We start from the raw sequence: 19,502 nt of genomic DNA on the forward strand, positions 1-19,502 counted from the left end.
AATGCTGCTTTAAGTTTAAAGCTTTAAATAAAAAGAACACGATCATAGGTCTTTTATCATGATCACAGATCTACAATCTGGACCTGTGATGTTACAAAATAGTACATCGCGTTCACTAATGCACTACCCTTTGAATTATAACACTTTCTCAGTTTCCCACAGTCCTCCTGACTGAGAGCGGAACACAACAGTCTGAGGACTTGCTGCTATACTTCTATTTCTATAAATAACTCTTGGGTGGCCTCATATCTCCTTTCTTCCCGATGGCTGGCTCGTAGCCTAGATCTAGTCTTTTTCTCCAGATGTGAGTTTAGAGGAAAAGGATTTGACTGCAGATGCCCCAGTAGCCCTGCTCAGTGTTACAGCATCGCCATGTCTCCAGAAAGACTAACTGTCATTCAGTCCCACATTCTCAGAAGTCAACAGCGGGCACAAGAGGAGGCTCCGGAGCCCCCAGGTTCATAATTGATCCCAGAGCTGCTTCTTCCGCCAAGTGCCCCCCGATTCCCACCCCCCAACCCCCATTTCCGCCCCTGCAAGCCTCTTAATTAATCAAGAGTAACATGAGTAGGTAACGTATTCCAAACATCCTTGGCTTTAAGAATAACTCGCCTCTCACTTCTCTTTCCCTAAATCTGTTTCCACTCTGTCCCCCATCCCCAATTGTCATCAGTCCCACCATTTCCTCTGAGAGACAAACCCCTCCTTTGTGTCTCCTGTTTCTCCTCGCAGAGAGGAGGGCCCAGAGTGGTGGGTGTTGGCCTGACACTGCACCGTCTACAACACTATAATAACAATAACAGCATCTACATAACGCCACCCTGCTCCTCACTGCTTTAAATGACCATGTTTTTCGAAGAGTGCTGCAAAGTGCTCCATCCCTGTTCAACAGATTGGTATTTTTAGGCTGAAATACTAATGCAAAGCTATGCTGTGAGAAACCGAGATTCAAACTTATAATGCAGACAGCATGAAGAGGACAGGATATGTTTGGCTGGTCTCTGTTACAGGGTCAGATGCACTGACTGTTAACACCCCTCAAACAGAGGACACATGTGATGTTGGTCCACTGGACTCTTATTAGATTGTGTTCTGCTATGTTTAGAGATCGGGCAAGCATTGGCACCCTCAAGGGAAGCCCACGTGGGGGGCCATGGCCAACCTGCTCCAATCGCTGGCTCCCCCGTTCAAAACCATAATTAATGCATGCCTGCAGGTGTTTCATACCTGCTAAAAAAAGGCTATAGACTGTTTTCCCATTGCCAGTAGAGCAGAGTTGTGTACATGGCCCTGCAGTAGAGGAGCATGAGTGTGTGTGGGTAGTTTTGGTGTGTCTATTCGATGTCACAAACAGGCTGGAGAACAGGCAATCAGCAGAAAGCAGCATGGACAGGTCTGAATCAGTAATAGATATCTAAAGAGAATTAACCACTGTTTGGACAAGAACACCTTAACTAAAAAGGGAAAAGTCTATCCTTTCCATTTACAAAAAAATCTGCATTCATATGATAACATTGTGAAAATGATCCTTTTTTACACAGATCCTCAAAAACAACTGAAAATGCTGTGGTATGCATGGCACTTTGTCACTTTGTGATGACACACCATAGAAGAACACCACACACATGCGAAAAGTGTGGCACTGACGTTCACACAGAATCCATGCATTGCCAGTTTACATGGCGACAGACAGTGTGGCGTTTTTAAAAGATTACACGAACCCGGTTTCAAAAGCTTGCGTTTTCAGGCCCCTAAAATGCTGTTGTCATGTGAACGAAAGTCCAAACCGCAATAAAAGTTTACCGTTTCATGCATGAGCCATTGCTGTGTAAACAGCCCCTGAGTCTCTTTTCCAACTAAAACCAGTCTTTGTTTTTGAAGGTTCTGCTGAAAAGCTCTCCCTACACTTCACAGTGCTGTACGCCCTCTTCATGTGGTTTCCGTCAAATTGCATCATTTGGACCAAGGCCAGGACAGCCTCAGTCTGACCCACAGACTCTTTCAACGCAGCCCCCCGTCTGAAAGAAAACTCCTTGGCGAAAGTTTACAGAACAAAATGAGATCAGTGCCTTTCCTCCCAGAAGAGGAGTCCTGGCCAAGACATGGTCCTGCCAAGCCAAAAAGTCAGTATGTCTGTCGGTGCGTCTGTCTGTCTCTCAGGTTAACAACAGGAACATGAATGTTGTGTTCAATCATTTTCTTAGGGAAGAGGAAGGCGGGCCCCAGTAAAGCTGAGACTGTGCTATCAGTGGAGGCTTATTCCTTCCTAAAATATATGGCTTTTTAAATTTGATTTTCCCATTTGTACAGTCTTTGTTAACTCTAATCCTACTGTCTCTCCGGGGAGCGAATTTCCAAAACCTAGGAATAGGAAAGGAATAACCCCACAATTCTGTCTCTGACTGGCTTATGCTTACATTATCACAGTTAACTATAGCTATAAATGCATCATAATGGCAGCTATCGTTAAAGTCATCTACACACACCCATCTAAATATGTTTACTTCTGGCTCTAAAAGTCTGAGACCACAATGGCCAAAAAAGAATTTAGGTCTTTTCTAAGATTTTGGGGCATTTCTCGGATTGTAGTATGTAGTTCAGATTTAAGAACATTTCTTGGAATTTAAGACGTTTCTAGGATTTTAAGACCTTTTGTAGGATTTCAGGATGTTTCTAAAATTAGAAAATGGTTGGGGGATCACCTGGCACCCTATCAGGGACCAGATAAGTTGAGTATCACTAACGTAAGGCAATGGATATGTCCCTGTGTTAGGGTCTTTGTTTATTTGATTTTCTTACACGGACAGTCTAAACAATTTGTTTTGGTGCTTTCTTGCTTTTTAATGAAAATCAAGTTTTTTCCGTTTGCCACAATAATCAGCAACAATTCATCCGCACTTTGACAAAATCAGTTCAGAACTGCATCTGTCTGTAAACACGAGCCCATGCTGCAGCCTCCCTTCCTCATCTCATCTGTAAATAGATCACTTCCTCCTACCGATGCCCTCCACATGTTTGTGTGACCTCAGGACGAAGATGACACATTGTAAAATGTTGGGACTTAAGACTCTCCGGCTGCCCTCGCCCTCCCTCCCCCACCACCCCATCCTCTCCCAGCTTTATACTGCCACTCAGCAGTCTAAACACATCTCACTTGTAAATATTCCTTATTGCAGGCCGAACATAAACGCTCTCACTGCTGAGGCTTAGCCACCAGGCTTTCCCACACTCACACAGCGAGCTGGGAGCTGGGCTGATGTCACACTCCTGCATGCCACCCACACACTCCATACCTCCACCCTCTCGTGACTTCCAGTGTTTAGAGAAACACCTTGTGACCTGAAGGCTTCTAGTCTGAAATCCAGAGGAAAATGTAGGTGTAGACAATCAAAAAATCTCTAAACATCCACTGTCGGGTACACTTAAAGCTGAGGTGGGCAGTTTTGTTTTGAAATAACTGGACAAAAATCCCTTTAAAACTTTGAGCATATTGTAATTCATGTGGTCTGAGAGAAAACTACACTTATGCACCTCCTCTTCGATTTTTAAGCTTTAGAAAATTTAACTTGTGACAGTAGACTTTGGCCAATCACAGGTCATTTCAGAGAGAGGGCATTTATTGGCTGTATAAATGCAGATGCACATGCATGTACTTTCAGTGAAAGCTTGATTCAATGGCAGAGGACCCTGCACAAAAAGTTGCTATTCCAACATTTGCAACACATTTCTACTGAAGGATGAGCTAATCAAGAGTCTAAAGGATAGTCTGACAGTATATTAGAGAGGAATTACTGCCACACAGTCGTATGCCTCTGTGTACCAGTCAAGTGGACGCTTCACACACCGTCCCCCGGCAGCACAGAAGATCTCTACAATCAGCTCAGTTTACAGATTAGTGACATTGAGCAATAGCCAGAAAAGTGTTTTTGCAGAACATTATGATGTCACAGTTGACCTGTGACCTCTTAGATATAAAATGTCACAACTTCATCTTTATATCCTTGTGTTAAATTTGAGTAAATCAGTTCTTGACTTATGGCCAAAAACATGTTGTATGAGGTTACCTTGACCTTCGACTATCAATTTATCAAGTCGATGTTCATGCCAGATTTGAGGAACTTCCCCAAGGCGTTCTTCAGATATTTCACACACAAATCAGACAGATGCAAGGTCACAGTGACCTTGACCTTTTCACACTAATGTCTAATCAGCTCATTGTTGAGTCAGAGTGAATGTTTGTGTCGAAGTTGATTAAATTCTCTTAAGGCGTTCTTGACATATCACTTTCACAAGAATTAGACGCATACAAGGTCACAGTGGCCTTGACCTTTGACCACTTAAATCTAATCAGCTTATTGTTGAGTCAGTGTGAAAGTCAAAGAAATTCCTTCAAGGTCTTCTTGAGATATCACTTTCAAGATAATACGACCTTTGCCCACCAAAATCTGATCAGTTCATCCATGAGTCCAAAACATGAGTGTGCCAAATTTGAAGGAAATCATAGACAGTAGTCTTGAGATATTGTGTTCAAGAGAATGGATGGACAAACGACCAGACAACTGGATGACCTCAAAACAAAATACTTCCAGCCTATTGCGATTCCCGGTGTGGAGGGAAAATAAAACAAGTCAATATTGGCAAAGTTCTTTGCACATCACTTGATGTCCCAGTTCCACCCACAGATGAAGACCATAAGATGAAAGCTCCAAAGAAAGTAAGTAGACCTTAAGTTGATATTATGTTGTGTACTGAGAAAAGTTTTCAAAAGCGGAACAACAAAGTCACAGTGTTTCTGTATATTTTATTCATCCAGTAACTGGTTTAAAGCAAGCCGTGAACACAAACTGAAAAGATTTGCAAACAAGCTGAAGGAACAAATACAGGAAGTGACCTAAAGGCCACATCACCACAATAAGATGCCCTCTGTCACAGTATGCTCGGTCACTGCTAACAGGAGCACTTACATGGGGGACTTCATCAAATCCTCAAAACCTCTCAGTATCAAATATCACTTCAAAAATATACTCTAATATAATAGTTTTAGTTAGAATATAAAACAACCCTCTACATTTATATATTTATATATATATGAGTGTCTGTGTGTGTGTGTGTGTGTGTGTGTGTGTGTGTGTGTGTGTTTGTGTGTCTACTACTACTGCACGGCACGCCATCCATGTTCAAATTAGCAGACCAAATGCTACCACCCAGACTGGAGAAATTAAAGGGTATGAAGGGAAAACGCTAATATTTTTTAACATGGGTGTTATCCTCCTCTACCAGAGTGATACTGGCTGCTTCCATACCTGTCTAGCTCTGTGGAGGGAGGTCTGGCTACTCAAGCGTTCACAGAAAGTTGTTGGTTGGAACTCCCTGTAGCTGTTTTGGTAAACTGCGGAGCAAACCACGTCCTCCACCTGCTCCCCTTTCCCCACTTCAAACACAATGTTAGCACGAACAATAGTCACAGTGCTGAAAAGTCAAAGAGTAACACCCAGGTTGGAAAATACTGCAAGTTCCCTTTAAGGCAATCAGCTGATACAGTGTGTGTGCAGCTTTGACTGTGACTGTTTTGGAAGCGTGCACTTTAGATTATACATGAGAGTATTTCTCTGCTCTGTGTCTGAGCTCTTTCTTTTTGCAATATATTCACCCACTCCGTCTTTACACTGTGAATCAGAAACACAAGCTAGCTCGTGAGTGAACTCTCCGTACACGGGCGCAGTCCTCAGTCGGCTGTGGTTCCTGAGTCTTTCAGAGCTCTGTCTTTTCATCGCTCACGGCGCCGCCGGCAGCTCCACCCTCTGCCGCCGAGCCGGAGGTTGAGGAAGAGGCGGCGGCGTCTTTGGGCTGGAAACCCAGCGAGGCTGAGTTAATGCAGTAGCGTTTACCTGTGGGTTTTGGTCCGTCATCAAACAGGTGTCCCAGGTGAGCTCCACACTGAAACATAAAGGGAAAGATTGGTTTGCAGCTATTTTGGAATTTAATGCTGCGTTCATGTGATGTCAGAAGATTGTAGTTTCTGAGTTGGGAAGTCATTCTTCTGATTTCCTGCAGCCTCACCAGCCTCCCCGCCGGCTCGGCTACTGGAATCCCCCTTCCCTACATTCCCATTCTTCCCCACCAACAACCATTAAACCCATTATTCATCCATTCACTCTGTCTGTGTGTTCGCTCCTGGGTCCTCCCCTTTCTTCCGGTTCTCAGACCGTAACAATATGTATACATAATAGTTAAGTTAGGCTTGAAACACAGCTGCGACATCACTGGTCGTGCAGATTTTGTATCGGTGTTCCACAGTATCAGGAATGTGTACTTGCCCTTGTTTAACTGGCCTACACACTGAGTTGCTCGATGTCGTGTTGTGGTAAAAGCTAGCTTCAGGTTTTTCGGAAGCTGAAATCAGTGCAGCTGATTCTTCTTTCTAATGTTGGTCTAAACACAGTGATATGGCCTGTGACTCCATTTCCTGCAAAATGTGTTCTGTTATAGGTCACAACATTCATCTGACTGGACATTTTTCTTGTTATTCTTACTGTGTCTATTTTTGTTTCAAGTATTATTTTATGTGATTGATTTTGTCATATTTCATGTGCTGTGTGAAAGCAGGTGCATCTGATGTTGTTCTCACAGTGACTCTGTGCTAAAGGAGTGAACAGCAGATGCTGTCAGGGTGAACACAGTGTTCACAGTGTACCTGGCTGCATGTGGTCTCCACTCGGTGCATCCCATAGGAGAAATCATCCGCCACAGAGACGGCTTCCTCCTTCACAAGCTCATAGAAGGACGGCCAACCTGAACACATGACGGTATCATGTTAGGAAGGTGTTAGTACACGGGTAGAGAGACATACAGAGGACAAGAAGTAGCTGTTGGCTTTGGAGACTCAATTAAACCTGTTGACTGATGTCCACCACTTTGGTGGGAATATTTCAACAGTTACAGGATGGATAGCCATAAAATTTGGTACAGATATTCATGGTGCCCTGAGGATGAATCCTAAGAACCTTAGTGGTCATCTGACCTTTTCTCTAGCACCATCATCAAGTCCAACTCTCAGTTTGTCCTGCGCTTTGATTCATGACATGCAAAACTAACCACTTTCTCATTATCATTAGAAAGACATAGAACTGCATTTTGTGATGTTTCCAGTTAGATGCTCATCCTTACTTTCACTTTTTTAGCAGGACTGTGGCGTAACACAGACACTGTTGGAGCTAAATTAAGCAGAGTCTGGAAACATGGTCTGCAGTGCCCCCTGCTGACTGATTCTTACATGGAACTGGTCCATGGTCACATCACAACTGTGCAACCTGACAGCTCATGAGGAGGTGTGTGGTGAATACACCTGGCTGTATTCCAAGAACTATCATAACCTTGAAGAGTATCCACTTACAATATATGCCTTTGAAAAGGTAAACACATCTCTGTCATATTTTTTGTGCATTTGTTTGTTTGTTTTTGGGAAATAGTCAGTATAAATCTATAACAGGAAAGATCTTGTGGATGAAATATATGAAATGGAGAAGATTAATATCAGAATTGGGAAAAGAATACATATATTTTAAAAAAGGTGGAGAAATGCATTGAAAAAATATCAAAGAACTTTTTCTTTTTTCTTCTCCAATTGTCTCACCTGCTGTTATCCTGTAACATGAAATGACTCTTTTTATCAGCCTATGAATTTGTAACAATTTATGAACTCTTCATGTTAATTTGTTTATTTATTTTTATTATTTTTTCTTCTTTGTCTTTATTAACATAAACTATATATATATATATATATTATTTGTTTGTTAAGCATTTTTTGTATGTTACTGGTTTTGTTCATTTCACTTAAAAATAATCATTTAAAAGAAAAAATATATACAGATATGCTATGGTGATTGCTAGGTATTAAGCATGTTGATATTTCTCATTGTCAAGTCTCCATTTAATCATGCGACAAAACAATATTTGCTCGATAGCCACTGGACAGCTCATGTGGTTTGTAGTATAAACCAAAGCACAGTCCAGCACATTCACAACAAACTGACTACAAGATCTGAAGAACATATTGTTCTCTGCAAAACAAAAAAGGTAAATGTTTTTAGTTACTGTCATTTACACTGCAGACCAGCCGGGCACACATCTGATGGAGCTGTCAGAACTCTCCTTAAAAAAAGAGAATCACAGCAGTTTGAAATGATTTTGCAGTCGCGACTGTGGCGACTTTTATGTGCAGTGTTAATCTAAATGAAACATGGCCACACAGATTGGTGCAGAGAAGCCACTGCCTGCAAAAGAGGCAACGACTCCACATGATACAGCCTCTCAAGTCTGCTGCAAGTCATGGATCCATTCATGCTGTAACTACAACGGGCTGCACACTTGTGTTCACACTGACTTGTGTGGATGTGTAGATGGACCAACTACTGACTGACTCTGTTAAACTGATGGCGAGTATAACCAAAAAGAAAAAAAAAGTTTTGTTGTATGTGCATAATGTCCAAAATTGAAGGTCAATGATTGGGAAACATCAGAATTTATGGACAACACATAAAAAAAAAAGAATGTCAGGCTTTAAAAAATGCTTGTGACAAACTGGCCAACATGTTACAGATGTTCAACTTACCCGATCCTGAGTCAAATTTAGTTTTTGAGCTATAAATGAAAATAAAAAAAATCAATTAGAAAAGGTATTTTTATTCCATGTTTCAAAAACATACTGCCTTATCTTTCTTACATGACTCATTTATGTTAATTAGGGATGACAACAATTTATCGATGATCAATTAAGAATTTAATTAAATGTGTGAAATGTAATCAATTCATCAACGCTGTCAAAGTATATGCAATATGCTACTGTAAACTCTGGTTGATGGATATTTGGTGTTGTTTGAAATAAGCAAAGTTTTTATGGTGTTTTCGTATGATGATTAATAAATTAATCAATCGTGAATTTTACCAATAATGCATTGAGGAGAATGCTCAAGATATGCAACTCTAGTTGTAATATAATGACTCCCATCTCCTGGCAAAAGTTCTGGTTTTCAATTCAAGACATCACATAATCAGGATTTACAGTCTTCACACGCACGCACACACACACACACACACACACACACACACACACACACACACACACACACACACACACACACACACACACACACACACACACACACACACACACACACACACACGCACACACACACACACACACACACACACACACACAGTACCGGCTCTTACCTGAACAGCTGGGACCCGCAGACAACACAAGTATAGGTCCCCTCATCTTTGTGATCTGTGAAGCCTCCGGTGAAGGCACTGTGGAGAAGTCAAACTGAATGACTCAAAATGATAAAAAAATATGAGTGTTTAAGTGTTGTGTTTCCATGACATGTTCCTGACAGCACATTCTTTTATGGCTTTGACGTGTGGGAATCTGACAGGGGAACAACAGCCATTGAAAAAAAAAGATGATGTTCAAGAGGCCTTTTGTATTAACCCTTTAAAACCTGGATCGTCTAAGCATATTGGTTTGACTTCTTTTAATAGCTTGTTTAACTTAACTTAGCAAGAAATGCCTCACAAATTGCAATACATTCGTAAATGTGACAATAAATTACCTTAATTCATTTTAAAAAAGAGGGGAGGATCGTTAGAAAATGATCCATAAATAGGGAAAAAAATATATATTTATTATTTATTAATTCTATATTCAAAAATTATGTTACAGAAAATTATAATAAAATAAATATTATAAATACATGTTTATTTTCTCTTTTTTTTCCACTTTTTAGGTCTTTTTTTTTGTTTTTGACTTTTTATTAGGATTTTCAATTAATTTTTTTTTACTTTTGTGTCTTGTTGAGTGGCTTGTTGCATTCTTCCCATGTATTTGAAAGACATCAAACCAAACTGCACAGGTTTCAAAGAGTTAAATTGTGCACAAGGATTCAGTTAACTTGCTACTTTAACAGGCACGGCAGAAAATGTCACTACCTCTCAGTTCCTCTCTCCTGGGTCACGTGGTACTGCATGGGCGTGAGGCGTTCCCTCAGCTCCTCCTGACTGAAGCTCACTGGCCATGTCTTCTTAGTCCTACGTGCTCCTGGTGGAAAGAAGCAATGAGGACAAAAAAAATATATTAATTATACATGTCTTCTGATGGCTCCAGGAAATAAGAATGAGCATTACACTATCCTTTACGTCAAACTAACAACAAAACTGCAAAATCTTCCTCCATGTTAACATTATCTAACATCATGCCAGCTCTTCAGGATAAGTCACTCAGGTTTTTTTGTTAAATGCATTTCTAGGTCATTTTTCTGACACAATAAACAGATCTTGAGGTAATTCCACAACTCCAGCATGAATGTTGAACATCCTACTCCAACACTTTTTCTCCTCAGACATGAACCATCACTGCTTCATCATGCAGACTCTAACTGTGCAAGTAAAACTGGTGCTCACTGTGCAAGGCTAAACAATAAACACACAAAAGAACCTCAGCACAATCAATCCTTTAAACATTAAGTGTAAAGTTAAACAAAACCACAACAATCGGTGCATGCAAGCTGCGGGGAAGCAAAGCGTGATTATTCTGTTAGCACTTGTGTGACAGCGGCATGTGAGTACTCAGATGCACAGATGCTGAACTCAGAGGAGATTTTAAAAGGTCCCCCATTCAATCTTTTTGACCACCTATGGCACTAATGCATCTCAGTCCAGCACGTCAAGAGTGCGTGGGTGGTGATACAGAAGGGCCCGAGCTGAGGAAAACAAACATCTGAATTTTTGTAACGTTTGTAACTGTAGGCTTGTGTACTCCTTCAGTCTTGAATATCTAGAACCTCTAATACGTCTTACAAGTCAAGTATTTGTTTGCATGCAGGCACAAATGTTAATGATTACAAATACTGGCCCCTGTCATTTTTGTGCCCAGATGCTCCAAAAGCAAGGTTTTCTCAAAACATTTGCTGAAATCCCAGAACGGGTCTTTTTTAAATTTTATTCCATGTTCCAGAACTCAGGTACCCCCTTTCCACCGACATGGAACCTGTTCCATTCATAGACTTTATATAAAGATGGACAACATGACAGTTCCTCCAAAGTGTAACTTTTTTAATCTGGATCGCCCCCTGGTGTCTGACTGCCATGTAGGTCATAAAGCCCGCCCCTCCATGTTAATGAATAGGCCAAACTGAAAACTCATGCCAAATAAATGTTTCCCAGAGATGGTTTCTGTCACTGAAGGTAGTTTTCATCACCCTGATGTTTGTTCAAGGAATATTTTTTCTAAGTTCTGTTTTAATTAATTATACAATACAAAAAAGGGGATTTTTCCACTATGATTGAGAGCTGTGACAGCTAATCTCCCACACCACGGATCTCATTATTGCATTAAATGTGCAAAAAATAAATAATCAAAACCACTAATATAGTGTGTGTTTTCACTTAACTGTAGGCATACAATTATGGAAGAAAATGTTTTCTGAATGAAGTGAAAAACAATACACTGTGTTTCTATGCATTTGCTTTTTATCTGCATTTTATTAGCATGTATGGCCAAATGAAAAACATATTTTGAAAAGGAGTAGTATTTAGCCTCTTGCTTTCAATAGGTGAATGAAATCACAGATAACAAAGAGGTGTATTACACCTAAGTGTTGTCCGGCAGAGAGCAGCATAGACCTACAAAGCTGGAAATAATGAGCTAGTGTGGAGGCTGTAATAGAAATAAAGCTGCTAATGTTTTGAACATCCATCACCATGCTTTTTGGAATGTTATCACCAGAGAAGAAGTCTCAGAACATCACTGAGTGGAAACACAGTCATCTCACAACTGTGTTTTGATCAGTATATCGAAGTACCACTTCAGTTTTGCACAAATCTGTAATGTAAACATGCTCCGTTACAGAATTCCTGTCTCTCATAGCTGCCATCAGCTTGTGTCAGCTTCGATAAGCTTGTTCCACTGATCCACCCAAAGCTGTGATAGGACAGTTGAATATTTCTTCATTTGGGAATGTCAAAAAAGAAAACACTCCTCTGTACCATCTTATGAAAACTAACAACAGCTCATGTCTCTAGTATTGGCAGGTCTGTGCTGCTCTCTGCTGGGCAACACTGAAGTGTAATACACCTCTTAATTTTCTGGGCTTTGATCTCATTTTAATGTGGCATGGAAAATACACGTCAAAATGACAAACAATAAATTCAAACACAACAAAAAAACCTACCTTGGGAGATATGTTTTTCATTCGATTTTTACACTAAATGCATACAATTAGACCCCAAAAAATATATCTAATCAGATAATGAGAAAACAAGAGTCAGACTGAGCATTCAGAGCTAAATCTGCAGCACCTGAATTTTTTTTTTGGAAAATGCATATCACTATAAAATATAGAGGTGCAATAACCGTGTTAAGATTTGGTCCAATCTGGGAGCTCTCAAGCATCGTTCACTGCGCATTATTTGATGGGTCTTCTCTGAGAGGGCCGATCAAATGTGGGAGAAGAACTAAAAGCAGCTCACGTCATTGTGAACACACGGAGACCGGGACAGTAAAGACATGCTGACACACCAGCCAGGTGTTAAGGCTTTAGAGAGGCAGAGCACAGCAGGCACACAGCACCCAGTCAGTGGACCTGAGGGAAGACTGCAGGACCTCAGAGCTACAGGCTGGCTCTTGGTTATTAGATGCAGCAGATTGAAGCCCGACATGGCTGCTGGAGAGAGGTGCTCCACCCGCCAGTAGGACCAAACACCTCTCAGTGGGGCTACAGCCAACGACTAGGCTGGATGAAGGGGAGCAGACAGAGGGAGAAACAACACAGGTCACCAAACTCAACAGCATTAAGACAGGAGGTGGAATAAAAGCGCCCGTCATCAGGATCTGTTTCAGGATTCCCGCTGTTAATGCAGAGTCTGAAGGACATCGGTTAACAGAAATGAAGAACATGGACACACACTTAGAAAAAAAAAATGAATATTTTATCATGCAAGGAGGTCTAATTCCATTGTTACAATCCACATATTCTGTGGAGTTTAAGGCTTTTTAGCTGGTGATGGCTACAAATTTAACTCACCATGAAAATTTTAATATTTAACCCTTTGAAACCTGGATCAACAGTAGTTTTTGATGCTGCATTCGGGCATCTTTCATAAGCTATTACTACTCTAAAATATGGGGAAAAGGCATTCACCAACTTGGCAAGAAATGTATCACAAATTGTGGTGACAAGAAAATTATTTTTAAAAAATTATCTAAAAATTAGAAAATTATGCAAAAAAGGGGAAATGTCCAGAAAATACATGCGAAATATATGTAAAAATAAAATTATATATATATTCTTTTTTACCACGTTAATTTTTAAAAAAATTTTGGCTAGTTTTTAAGCCATTTCTCGTTAAGCTGCCTTCTCCCCGTGTTTTTAAAAAAAATCAAACCAGTTTGCCAAGGTTCCAAAGGGCTATTTTTTCTGAGATTATAATGAAAAGACCTTTTTAGTCAGAAAGTAAAATCCAAATTCCTAATACATACAGAAAAAAATCAACCAAACGATCAATACCAACACAGATTTTTTTTTTTGAGTAACATGTTTGAATCATCTGTTCATATTGCAATTTTTGCCCTTGACTTCAGTTCCAACAAAAAAACCCATCAAATTGTGCATATAAAGATCTGAAGATGCAAAATCATTGTGGCTTTAAACATCTGATCTCCATACAGATATTTTCTATTTTCTATATTCTATTAGGAAAGAAAACTGTCAAAAACTGAAATCACAGTTTTGAGACAACAGAACCACCCTTTGATGATACTGATAATAATACATATTATTCATTATAACATAGATTTTAGAATGTCACACATTTCAACATAATGCCAAATATACACCATGAACAGAGAACTACATACTGTCTTTATAGATGTATTCAACTGCAATTACTGAAGCACATACACACACACACACACACACACACACACACGGCTCCTTAAGATAACACCCTGACCAAGGGTCTCTAGATGTCATTATTTGATGATGGATTTGATGATTTGATTGCAGTTTGTGTGATTTTATAGTTGTGGAAATGAATGACTGGTATATATGTGTGTAAAACCTTAGCTTTTTGCAGCTTACCCAAGTGTGTTGTGGAGACTTAAAGGGCTAGTTCTCACGTTTTATGAGGTACTCATCCATAGTGAATTATAACAGTAGTTGGCAGTGTGAAGGGTAAGCACCTGAAACCCATAACACATGCTAACATCTGGCTTTTTAATGCAATGAGAAAGTATACTACTGGCATTCACACCCAGGTCAAATGAACTCTGCAGTCGTCACAGGTATTTTTCGCCTCCAGCTCTGATTGGCAGTGTACACAGCTCTGCTCTACTAGCAATGGGAAGGCAGTCTATAGCTGATTTTCGTGGATTTACCCGTGTTTGAAAAACCTGCATGTTCATGCAAATTTTGGTGGAAAAGGGGTATTAGCTGCCTAAAATGTGAATGTTTTTACCACTTTACCTTGCCCTCAGACTGCAATTTTCATCAGGAAACTGAAGCTAATACATTGCTCTCTTCAAGCTAGACTCTATTGAGAAAAAAATAATCTAACATAGTTGAACACAGCAGCTGCTGGTCTAATGCTGCCTCCATCAGTTAGTTTGTTTGTGTTAAGCATTTAAAAGAGTTAGTTCAGATTCACCAAAGTCACACAAACACAAACGAATTCACTGTTGGAAGCAGCAGTCGACCATCAGCTCCTGTGTTCAGTGAGCTAAATTTACCGTTTCTCTCAATGGAATTTGGTGGCTTTGACGAGAGCAGCGATGGGGAAGTGAAGCTGTAAACAGCTTTCCTGCTGGAACGGGCTGTCTGATGGGAAGGTAAAGTGATGAGGGTACTCTAAATATAAAATACACTTAAACTGACATTGATTTTTTTAGGTGGGACTTTTTTTAGGTGGCTAAATTTATTTTATTGCTGGCCCCGTCCACAGCAGTACATTGCTTAGCTTCTGTGCTGGCACTCCTGCCATTTCTCCAAACTAAGGACGTGCTGACTGACATTTGCTGTATGCTTCTGAATAAGTACCTCAAACCACCCCATGTTGAAACATCAGAACTATCCCTTTAAAAGGTTTACCTTACGTCTTTGATTGAACTTAAAAAAATTAAAAAATATTTGCATATCTATACATCTCAGAGACTGCACTGAGGATTTGCTCAGATAAAATGCCCAACTGCTAAAAATGCATGTTTGCTCTTGTGTAATATGTATTTTAGAGCATTTCTGCAACTAAAAATTAAATATCACAGACAAGTGTAAAAATCTGCAGCACACAGAGGCAGAGAGACTGAGAGGACAAGAGAGTGAAAAGACAGAAAGAGAGACAGACAACAGTCACACCGAGACGTGCTAACACCAAAGCTAACAGTTACTCTACCTAGCAGAGCGGCAGGCAGTGTACGGTGGCAGACAGAGCTGCTGCTGCCTTGTCCGACGGCACAACGCAGGGAAACGATAAGCCCACGTCTGAGGAGGACAGCCATGAGACACACAGTCACACTGAAGAGAGAGACAGCGAGAAAGAAAGAGACAGACAGAGAGAGAGAAGTTATTTATTGACTGCTCATTTGCTGATATTTCTGAACATACTGAGCCACATCTGCCCATTATTGTAAATACATAGTTATTTCCTTTAAGCACACAACGACTCATTAAATGACAACCAACAAACAAACCTATTTATGCCAATTAAATCAATATTTTCAATCCCTGTGAACAGTCTGATTATCTCTATATTTAATCTCTGGATTTGTGGCAGCCTGAGAAAACACTTTTGCATTCACAAAATAATGACACATATTCAAAGTGTGTAAAGCAGCTGCGGAGCAGACAGAAAACCTCACTGACTGATGACGGCCAAAATTCAAGAGAAAAACCTCCCTCTGAGAGAGCTGCTTCGTGAGAAGCGTCTCCACCAGAATGGCCTTATATAGCCGTGTTTCCAGCAGACTAATATTAACGTGCAGGAAAACAGATTTCTGCAGAAAGATGGAGAACAGCACTGAGGGCCCTGACACACCAAGATGACTTTAAAGAAAGCAGAGACAGCAGATCCTGGCTGTTCACACACTTTGTATTGCCTTAAGCCACTATTCTGATAAACAATCACTATCCTTTTTTGTTGTATTTTGACACCATAAGTTTTCTAAATATAGGCCTTTCATGGTAATGGTAAAACAGAGAAAAAAAAATAAAATGACAGATCATTTAGGATTATAATGCTTGTAATATGCTGGTATACCAACATATCACCACCTTAGGGTGCATTCTGAGCAGTTTTCAGACACCGAGCTTCAGAGTTTCAATTCCAAATAGCAAAGATGACATTTATTTTTTTTGTTTTGTTTTCTGAATAAAACATCTAAAAAATGCATGGAACTTGAAAAAAAAATCTCATGTAATGTTGAAATATTTCACAGAATATGAATATATGAATAACTCAATTTTGACAAAAATGTGAGATAAAAGCCATATAATGCTATGGTGACAATATATCAATTTGTGACTGTGGAATTAGTAGTATTACAAGTACTACTATTATTTCCATGCATATTTACCATTACATTACTTTGAAAACGTCTTAGAAATAGCTCAAAAGACAAAAGTCATAGATAGAATTTCTCTCCCCAAATATACAGTGGACTAACATAAAAGATATGGTATTAACCACAGTGACTATTCATCATTTTTTTATGTAATAAAACAATACTAATTTATTATCTCAGCATCACTACTTTGATCATAAAAAGACTATTCAATCGTTTGGTAAAATATGGTTTCAGACAGTAAAAAAATATACTTAAAAAAATGATGGATAACAGTAATTCTATCATTTAACAACAACAAATGATCAGAAGTTCTTTCATACCTTAGCAAATAGTTAACTTTGATTACATTAGCTTAGCTTCACTACCTTTACCATGGAAAGCCAAATTAACCATTTGGTAGAGTACATTTTTATAAAATTACATACTTGACATACTTGACACATACTTGATTTTTATTTTTTGTATACAGTTACATAGATCTGCTCAGTTAGAATTAATGGTTGAGTAGGACGTTAAAGGGTTTAAGGAATTTATGAGGAAAAATACCCAATCTTTGGATTTGGGTTGATTGCTCTTCTCTGTTTTAAAGCATAGAAAGCTGAATATCTGAACTTGAGAATAATCGATAGGACAACCCATCATTGATTAGATATCTATCTGTTATGGATATCTACATTGCAGGCAAATTAATTGGACTTACTAATAGTACCTTCACAGTCACCTTCATCCTCTGAGGGAGGAAACTAAACGATATTTCAGATTTTTTGTTCTCTCCATTCAGCGCTCTGTGCAGTGCTATGCTATTCTGCTGCCCATAGCTGTGCAGGAGAATGAGGTCAGCCAAACAGCTCCATACCAAACAATGACAAGATACGCTGCTGCTGACAGGAGCACAACAACCAAAGCCAGGTGGACGCACACTGCTGTGGTGTTTTATCACTGAACTACATTCACAATCAACACTTGGTTCAACAGTCATCAGCTAATCTGAGGTGTTAAATACTAAATTCAAAGTTTCACAGGTGAAAGGAAAGACTTGAAAGGTTTGTCCTTCTGTGGGTGCTGAAATTATTACACAGCTTTAGACAACTTTTTTCAGGAAGGTATGAAATATTACATACTGCCCAAGCCTAGTGCCCCAAGAGCAGAAAACAATAATAAATGCTAAGTCATTAGGCCAAGCAGTGCTAACAAAACGTTATCAAATCGGTAGTATGCCATTATTATTGTTTCATTCAAAATTTAATTATCTTTTCCAAAATGTTCTGTTTAACATGTCCACACAGACAAAAAGTAACCAGAGTTTGATAAATCCTCACCTTCAAGGTTTTTTTTTAAGATCTCAGTATTAGTGACTGAAAACTCTGTTTGCATGTAGACAACACATAAAACTGTTTGAGAGAGCTAAAAACTTTTTTGCATTTGCATCTGTCCAGAGTAGTATTTTTCCAAATAAAAGCTGTACCACGTGCACACAGCATAACACACACATACATTTCCAGCTCCTAAACACACTCATTTTAACTGTGTTGTGGAGGAGTCGGAGCAAAGCTGCTCTGACAGCCACTGCCACTAGATGTCAGTTAGGTGTTGCATGAAAAAGAGAGAAATGTATAAATCTTTCAAGTGAATATAGGAAGTGTAACTCGATGCAATTACTGTCTTTACCACAGAACATAAATTGCATTAAGAAACCCATTACATACTGACAGCTAAATTTTCTGAACGCACCTGCCTGATTACTCGCCCTAAATACATTCCTTTTCCTAGGATGGCGAGGGCATAACCCGCCCTACTCTCATCACGATTGGTTAATACTCGTTGCCTTTGTTAGTTTGATTGGCTAGCTTTAAACAGAACGATTGAAGAATGTCACGATAAGCCAATCAGAATCAGAGTACAGCAGAGTAGGGCGGGTCATGCCGTCACCATCACGGGAAAAAATAATTTGCATTTCGGACAGAAGACTAGTCTGTTCAGTTTAGTCTACTTCATATTACTTTCTGTATGTCAAAGTTACAGTCCGTTACATTGTAATGCACTACATTATACAGCGTTGTAGCACACTGCCGCCTGTGTGCATCTATTTGTGCTTGCTAACACGACACTTAAAATAACTGCGGTTACATGTACAAGTACATAATTATCGTATTGTTTTGACTCTACATCCATGTCTCCATTTTGACAGCTTGTCAGTCAAAAATATTATTTCTAATTCGTTCAAATTTTATTGCTCCGAGTTGCTATATTCCCCAACATCCAGAAAACTCTACAAACAGGTCTGTTCGAGCACTCAAATTCGCCCCGTCACGGTTTATGCTAACTGACCCTTTAAAACACTAAGTTAGTCCACGAAATATTAAAGACGGTGTCTTACCCTACAGTCTCTGGTCTTACCTGAAAAACACAGCAGCAGCAGCAGCAGAAAGGGGACGCGTACAGAGAAGCTTTGTATCGCCAGGGTTTATCCTCCTCTGTCACCGAGGCACAGAAAATGGACCTGAAGTCTTGACGAGCTAGCAGGCTAACACGCTCCGTCCCGTTCACCAACAGGCTGAACCGTGTGTGTGTGTGTGTGTGTGTGTGTGTGTGTGTGTGTGTGTACGGGTGGAACAACAAAGTGCCTCCTGCACATCTCCAATTATGGCCAAGACCCCAGCCTCGTCACACAGCATGATGCAACCGGACTACAAACCGCACAGCTAACTCACGGTCATATTTTGAAGTGTCTGTAACGTCATTTTCAACTCGACCAAAGCGTCTAAAACAAAAAAAATTCAGGACACTTGACTGACTGATGGAGCTAACGGAACTAAATGAACACAGTGCACAGGGACACAGCTAGCTAATGAAATTAGCAATAAATTGAAGGGGCGATATGTTGACACAG

The 19,502-nt window shown here is 39.8% G+C and overlaps 1 protein-coding gene across 3 annotated transcripts; it reads right to left on the reverse strand.

Annotated features, from left to right (window-relative positions):
• Window positions 1-4,781: 4,781 nt before the first annotated feature.
• On the reverse strand, window positions 4,782-19,205 carry msrb3 (methionine sulfoxide reductase B3). 3 transcript variants are annotated; one of them, XM_042511503.2, is made up of 7 exons: window positions 19,010-19,205; window positions 12,639-12,788; window positions 9,988-10,096; window positions 9,232-9,309; window positions 8,612-8,640; window positions 6,695-6,792; window positions 4,782-5,937 (listed from the first exon to the last, which is right to left on the reverse strand). In XM_042511503.2, the coding sequence occupies exons 2-7, from the start codon at window positions 12,712-12,714 to the stop codon at window positions 5,752-5,754; spliced, it is 576 nt and encodes a 191-aa protein (XP_042367437.1). In that variant the 5' UTR covers window positions 12,715-12,788; window positions 19,010-19,205; the 3' UTR covers window positions 4,782-5,751. The 3 variants fall into 3 exon arrangements, with proteins under 3 accessions (XP_042367437.1, XP_042367436.1, XP_042367438.1); XM_042511502.2 differs by lacking the exon at window positions 12,639-12,788 and adding an exon at window positions 15,442-15,563; XM_042511504.2 differs by lacking the exon at window positions 19,010-19,205 and adding an exon at window positions 15,442-15,563.
• Window positions 19,206-19,502: the final 297 nt, after the last annotated feature.

Source organism: Plectropomus leopardus, chromosome 22 (genome assembly GCF_026936395.1).
Source record: "Plectropomus leopardus strain MGB_pleo_1.0 chromosome 22, ASM2693639v1, whole genome shotgun sequence".
Taxonomy (NCBI): Eukaryota; Metazoa; Chordata; class Actinopteri; order Perciformes; family Serranidae; genus Plectropomus; species Plectropomus leopardus.